The 7,509-nt window shown below is 36.7% G+C and overlaps 1 protein-coding gene across 1 annotated transcript in view; it reads right to left on the bottom strand.

Moving 5' to 3' along the window:
- Positions 1–1,959: 1,959 nt before the first annotated feature.
- The window catches only part of LOC107713779 (uncharacterized), a 9,428-nt gene continuing 3,878 nt past the window's right edge, over positions 1,960–7,509 (bottom strand). The window contains exons 2-5 of the mRNA XM_016519390.1: positions 3,767–3,974; positions 3,257–3,373; positions 2,388–3,058; positions 1,960–2,291 (exon numbers count right to left, since the gene is read on the bottom strand). Of these exons, the coding sequence (XP_016374876.1) occupies positions 1,960–2,291; positions 2,388–3,058; positions 3,257–3,373; positions 3,767–3,918 (1,272 nt within the window). The 5' untranslated portion in view covers positions 3,919–3,974. The remainder of the gene's footprint in view (positions 2,292–2,387; positions 3,059–3,256; positions 3,374–3,766; positions 3,975–7,509) is intronic.

A 7,509-nucleotide genomic window follows, 5' to 3' on the forward strand; every position in this document is an offset into this window, starting at 1 on the left:
CCTTAAAGAGACTTACGGTGCTAATGGGACTTTGTTGACTTGCATACAGAGGATTCTGAAGGAGGGCCTCGAGTTAGACACAGGCGGAGAGTTCGAGATCGAAAGAGTGCATCGGCAGCTGACTTCCATGCCGAATTCAGATCAGCCCCCGAGACCGGTTCTGATCCGCTTCTTAAGGCAGTCTGCAAGAGATAAGGTGATCAACGTGGTGAAAGGGAAGCGGGGAGTTGTCTGGGAGGACTCTTGCCTTTCGTTGTTTCCAGATATGTCGAAAGAACTCTCTGCTCTGAGGAAGACTTTCACCCCGGCGAAACGGAGACTGCGGGAACTCGACGTGAGATATTCACTCACCTTTCCAGCAACACTACGTTTCAAGTGGAACGGGAAGAATGAGAGCTTCACTAACGCGGAGGCAGCTGAAATATTTATTAATGAACATTGTCACTGAGGAGCATGTGCAACAAATTAAGGTGGGCCTATGTATTTCATGAACATTTAAACTCAGTTATTTGGGAATGTAGATACTGAATGATAACTCCCAAGTGGCCAAGAAGACAGCGTGCACAGGAGCTGCGATTTTTTCTTTTTTGTTTCTGTTTTTTTCCCTCTTTCCCCATTCTTCATGGTGAAGAAAAGTGGATGCCTGGAAAAGAGGGATGGGGAGTTGTCGGACCGTGTTCTGTTTATTTTTGTATACGGTATTGTTCACATGTTTCAAAGTTCAGAGAGTTTGAAAGGTTAAGTTTTGAAAAACTAAAATTAGGAAGGTTTTGGTTAACGGCATTTTTTCATATACTGGGGTCTCAGAGTTCTACGTTGTTAATAGAGGATAAATTGTTAAAGGTGGGCACAGACTTAGGAGAATAGACAATAAGATAGCAATGAAAAAACACCTTTTTCTCTCACAGTCATAAAACGTATTCAAGGGTTAATTTTTTTCTTAGTATCAAGCATTTTGACTGCTCAAGTAGTTAAAAGCAACTTTTTACAGTGATACTCTTGTTGATCAATTAATGTGCCTGGTTTAATGTCCCTGTTAATGCCTATGATTTCTATCAGCTATTACAACAGTGTTGGTTATTAATTATTCATGTTTCAGAGAATTGTTCTCTTAGGTAGTTTTTGCAGCAGTGTATTTATAATGAATGTAATGAATGTTAACGTGGAAGTTTATCCAGGCACTTATTTTACTAACTGTGCTCATTGAAATCATAGATTCTAAGATTTCCTAATGTAGGCTACCAAGGAAAGGTCAAAAGGATTTGAACATCATGAAGTTAGGTCTGCAGTTTATACTACAAATAAACACATAAAAATACTTTTAATTTTACAATTTGGAGAAGATCTGGTGTATTAAAGCTGTATTAGATAAATTAATAAGCATGTTTTAAGCAAAATTAAAAAAGGCAAAAAGTGTAGACATCTAGAAAATTTGTTTTAAGCCATTTGATTAAAAAGTTACACATGGAAAAATAAGTGCAATTAGTTAGCTGTTGGAACCAGGAATGCCCTCTTTGGATAGTGTGTTAAATTTAACAAGTTCTGAGCATTTGTGATATCCAAGATCAAATCTGACAAACCTCAGTATCTGCAGCTGACAGTTTGGACTCTTCACTCCATCAGAGAGCAGCTTCACTCCTGAATCCTGCAGGTCATTGTTACTCAGATCCAGCTCTCTCAGGACACAGTTTGAGGATTGTAGAGCTGATGACACAATTTCACAATCCTGAGCAGTCAGATTACAGCCAGCAAGACTGAAAGAAAGAAAAACACACAATAATTAAATTATTAAACCCTTTCTGCAACTGGCATTTCAAAAACATCAACAGAACAATCCTTTTAGTTAAAATGTATTCTAAAACTAAGCAAATTATACTCAATATAAATTATTTGACACAACACCAGAAACTGTAATTCTATTTAGAAAATAATCTTTACTGAAAATCATGGATTAAACACTCACATGGCTTTTCTGCAGTTGATCACAGCTGGTATCAGTCTTCTTCTCCCCTCATCTGATGTGTTGTATTTCTTGAGGTCCAGCTCATCCAGCGGCTCCTCTGACATCTGAAGCATGTAGGTGATTGTTGAGCAGTGAGCAGCAGAGAGTTTCTTTTCTGGGTGTTTGTCTGATTTCACAAACTCCTGAATCTCTCTGGACAGAGTCTGATCTTTCACTTCCAGCAGACAGAGGAACAGATTGATGGATCTTTCAGTGGAGAGTCCATGTCCATCTTTGATCTTCTCTTTAATGTACTGTGTGGTTCTCCTGATGCTCTCTGAGCTGTTCTCTGTGTGTGTCAGTAGATCCTGTAAGAGTCTCTGATTGGACTCCAGTGAGACGCCCAGCAGGAACCGCAGGAACAGATCCAGGTGGCCATTCTCACTCTCAATAGCTTCATCTACTGCTATTTTAAGCAAATTTTTTACTGAAGCTAAATTCTTCAGTCCCTCCATAGTTTCTTTCACATGGTAATAAAACACATAGAAAGCAGCGAGAAACTCCTGTATGCTCAGATGAATGAAGCTGAAGATTTTCCCCTGATGAATCACAGATTCCTGCTTAAAGATCTCAGTGCAAATCCCAGAATACACTGAGGCGTCAGTCACATCTATGCCGCTCTCAATCAGGTCCTCCTCATAGAACATCATATTGCCCTTCATCAGCTGTTTGAAAGCCATTTCACCTGAGGCTTTAAAGATGTCATTGCAGTCAATTTGAGTGTCTTGTGAGTGTTGTGTTCTGGCTCTTTTCTCCATCTGTAAAACCTCATGTTCTTCATTCACGCCTTCTCTCCCTCCCTCTATGATGTAGAGCTGTGTGTAGATCCTGTTCAGGAGGTTTTCATTCTCTTGGAGTTTATTTCCCTCAAATAATCTCTCATACTTGTTCTTCATGCTGGTTTTGTGCTGGTCTTTGACTCTCTGCAGGTCTTCAGTCTCCAGTGTGTGTGTCTGCAGGACTGCTTCAGTTTTGTCCTGCCTGATGTGGGTATGATAGTGGGATTTAGAGGATGGCACAGATATGCTCAGCTCATGTATTTCTCCCTTGCTGAAACTAAAAAGAAACAAAAATAAAAAAAAGACAAAAACTGTTGGAGACTTTCAGAAATACATAGGGTACTAGGTATGATTTTATCACCCTTTTTTTGTGAAGTGCACATGTTGCATATTTTGAAGTACATTTAGTGTTATTTCAGTGGCTTAGGTGATTATCATGTGAGGTGTAAAATAGCAAATGTCTGTTTATACTAACAATGAATCAGAGGTCACTGGTCCATCACTGAATTCAGGGGGACGTTTCCTTGAACTGTTACTCTCCACAGACACACCACTAGATTCTGGTGACTCTGATCGCTGTCTCTTCCTCCCGCTGATGCCGACAAAGGACAAACAAAACAGAATTTTAGAGCACTAGCTATACTGTGTAACTTGACTGCACCATAGATTTACAATTATTTAGCAGGTTTTTTTCTTTTTATCCAAGGCCATTTACTTATAAGGAATATGACAAGCAGTTCATCCAATGGAGACAGTAACATGAGAATTACTGCAATACAAAATGACATGCTAGAAAAGAGATGAAGGTAAGAAACACACACACACACACTTCACCAGTGAGGAACAGTTACAGTGAAAGTTCGGGAAAGTGATTTTGTGCTTCTCTGTGATGGTATCACTACTCACCCACTGCAGGCTTCAGGAATAAACTGTAAATCACTTCGAATAAAAGCATCTGTCAGTGCTAAAATAGCTAGTGTCTTACCTGGGATCAGAGGTCACTGTTGCATCACTGCATTTAGGAGGTTCTGTCGCCATGGATTGATCACTCTTCATAGACACACAGCTTGATCCAGGAGATGAAGAACTCATTTTAGAGGCAGAGTCTTCCTTTTCTCTCTCATTATGGAGACTCATTTTAGTGTTCCCTTACTCCCATTTGCCAAAAGAGTGTGGAAAGACTGATCTCAGACCTTTTATGTGGAAACACTGAGTTAAATTATGTAGTACAAAACTAATACAATACAGCTACAACAAAGTACAGTTTTAATCTGGATGACAAAGCAATCTATTTACCTTCCAATTATTATTATTATAACATACAAATATAGCTAAATGTGAAGTCAAAAAAGTTGGTTCTTTAAAAGTGATTTACTTATAATAATAGATCTATTCAGAATAGGGGTGTGCAATGTCACGATTTTTGTTTGTGAATGATTAAAATGTCTCCACATTCTGCTTTTGAAGAAATATTGTAGTATCGTGCAACAGTGCATTCTATCAGCTGCATTTCTGGGTCCTCTGTACATCGCGACGTACATTCACATCACATGTTAATTCATAGGTAGGGTTACACTCATGTGACATTGCAGTTATTCACAATCATGAAAGTTTATCATCTGCATGCATTTTAAAGCATTGCCGAATGCCAGTTAACATTTTATTTGCAGGCTGTTCTGACAAGCTTTTCTGAGCGCATACACCCGAAGTGCGGACACACTTAAAGCCTGTCAAACAGTGTGTGAATGCTAAATAAAGTTATCTTTCGTGTCTTATTGCGATTAAACGGTCAAATACACACAAGGTTTGTAAACACAGTCGGTTATGTCTAAACAGTTGACGTAAAAAGTTGAGAGAAAACCAGATGCATGTCTGTATATTAGATCCTTGCATGAGGTCTTAGAGTGACAGCAGTGTAATAAACTTGCTGCCACTTGTCATTAATGTTGATCAAACAACAAAATATAAAGAGAAAATCACTTACAGAAGTGTGTCTATGTAGTGTTTTATTTTTACATTTCTTTATTCAATTTCTTACTTGAAAACTATCATTTTAAATACACCAACTGTAAAAAGGCAAAGTTTATTTCAATGATATATTATATTGTATCTGTATTGTGCATATTTGTTCTTATTTTTTAATAACAAAGATAAAATAATGAAATAAAGATTTTCATCTTCGCTTACCCTTACTTTGGCCTAAATGGACTGTTATTCTTTTTTCTTTTATATTGTGTTACCTTGTAAGGCTACATTTTTAAAATAGGGAAAATAGTTTGGCTATACTGCTCAGTCACTTGCAAAATAATAAAATCAACATGAAAAAATCGTGATTTGTGATTTTCCTGGAAAAGAAATTGTGATTATTCAGAACCATATCCTCCTGATAAACACATTTATGTTGAAATGGTTATTTTGTTTTGGAATCAGGGTTCTTTATTTCTGCCTTTTTGCTTTTTTAAATCTGTAACTGTCAAAACATACTTTCAAATCTCATTTTCTTGGACTAAATCATTACTACACAGTCACAGGCTATCAACAATCTCAATACAGGAAGACTTGATATTCTTCTTAATATCTCTATAGACTTTTACTATCTTGTAATAAACTATAACTAGTTTCTTACCAATTTCCTTTTTCTTTTCAGTGTTTTTATAAGAAAACATATTTTATTATTATTATTATATGGACACCCTTCTCCCCTCTTTTTCAACAAAAAGTAAACAACTGAAAAATTTAATTCATGATCCATGTTTTTAGAATTTCTAATTATTTGGTTTATGCATAAACATTCCGTCACAAAAAAAAAAAAAAAAAAAAAAAAAAAAAACCTTACAGCTATATCTTGTGATTTAAACTTTCCTTATAAAATTGTGAAAGACACTATGCATTAGTAATAGTTTATTCACCCATTATAAACATGATTGATTTTACATAAATAGAAACAAACATACTTTTAACTCAATCGGCCTTTGTCACAGTCTGCTTGTCATCACATCTGGCTCCAATTAGTAGCGTAAAATAATTTTGATCTAATTATTTCACGCAAGTGCATGAAAAAAAAAATGTGAACAACATTATTGTTTAATACAAGTTTCCCCCAAACCTTTAAATCAATCCCCTAAAAACAGACCGTAGTCCTAATTAATATTTGAATCTTTGTCTAATTCTAATGCTCTTTAATGAGATATTTTGTTTGTATTGTATCCTTGCAGTTCTCTAATAAAATAAGGTGCTCAAACTCTGAAGTATTCCACACACATATACAGACACTGTCACATGACAAAACCATCATCTGCAGAACGAGACTGCCACTCAATCACATCAGAGTACACACAGTAATGGATTGTGAAGACATCATAGAGGATTGGAACTTCATTACATTGATTTTATGTTTCTATCGTTTAGTATTTATTCATTTTAAATAATTAGTTAATGTTTATAATTTATCAAGCTTGCAGTCTTTTGTCATTATGTAAAACGTCTCGGGTTACTTATGTAACCATGGTTCCCTGAGTAGGGAACGAGACACTGCGTCCTCTAGGGGTCGCTATGGGGAACGCCTCGTTGGGAAGCAGATGGCTGCCCCTATTTCCTCGAAAAGAGAGACAAACGAGAGCGGAGGTTTTTTTCCGGAAAAAACGCTCGCAGTGCACGCCGATTGCCCCCTCGGAGACATCACGTGCGTGCTCTTTGCCCAAACAAAACAACGCATAGATCGTGTGTGTCATCAGATGTTAAACAACGTCAACATGGATGCACACATCCTTAAATGCTTTGCTAGTGCTCGCCATAATGAGATAAATAGAGATCGCTCTTACCACAGAAATGCACGCTTCAAACAAAACAGTCAATGAAGACGAAGAAGAGAATGATGTGTAGCTCCCGGCGCCTATTTATACTATAGTCGCACCGGTAGTGACTTCATGGCTGTCGCCGGCCAACGAGTTGGTGTTTTTTCAATGTATGCTTCAGACACGGGTCACGACGAGGCGTTCCCCCATAGCGACCCCTAGAGGACGCAGTTCGAAGTTCCCATGAAAGGGAACCCTATTATAGGCTATATGACAGAAACAGGTAGAGGGATTTAAAATATATATTTATATTTTATTAATAAAATGAACATTAAATGCTCTTTATAACACAATTAATGTTTCATACAGAAATGTGAAGAACCCTAATCTTGTGCTCAATACAGCACAACTGCAATTTAGTTATTTCTTTTAACATTGTGACACGTTTTCCAAGTATTTTGTTATACTCAGGTCTACCACTGCCTTACTATTCATTCAATTGTTAATGTTTGCTATACAGCAGTGTGTGAATGCAGGAAACAGACAGGTTGAAATAAATGTAACAGCCCTATATTTGTGATAAGTTGCATGTATTTTTGAAACTGAATTTACATTAGTCTTTAGTACTTTGTGAAGTTTAACAGTTTAGTTCAGAGGTCCCCAACCACCATGTGACACTCTGTTATTTATTGCGCGTTAATGATTGTTAAGGTTGTCTTTTTGATCATATTATTACCTGTAACAATTGACTTATATTAAACTTTGAACTTTTATTAACAATATGAATAAGGAAAATATGTTTTACCCGCATTGTAACACAAATAAATAAACGGTCTTTGGATTTCCCCTTTCTTTAAAACGATCATAGTTTGTGGTTCATTATTAGCCTATTAATTAAAACACATCAGCCATAAAATAGTACAATGGCAAATTC

Source organism: Sinocyclocheilus rhinocerous, unplaced genomic scaffold (genome assembly GCF_001515625.1).
Source record: "Sinocyclocheilus rhinocerous isolate Xijiao unplaced genomic scaffold, SAMN03320098_v1.1 scaffold1861, whole genome shotgun sequence".
Lineage (NCBI taxonomy): Eukaryota > Metazoa > Chordata > Actinopteri > Cypriniformes > Cyprinidae > Sinocyclocheilus > Sinocyclocheilus rhinocerous.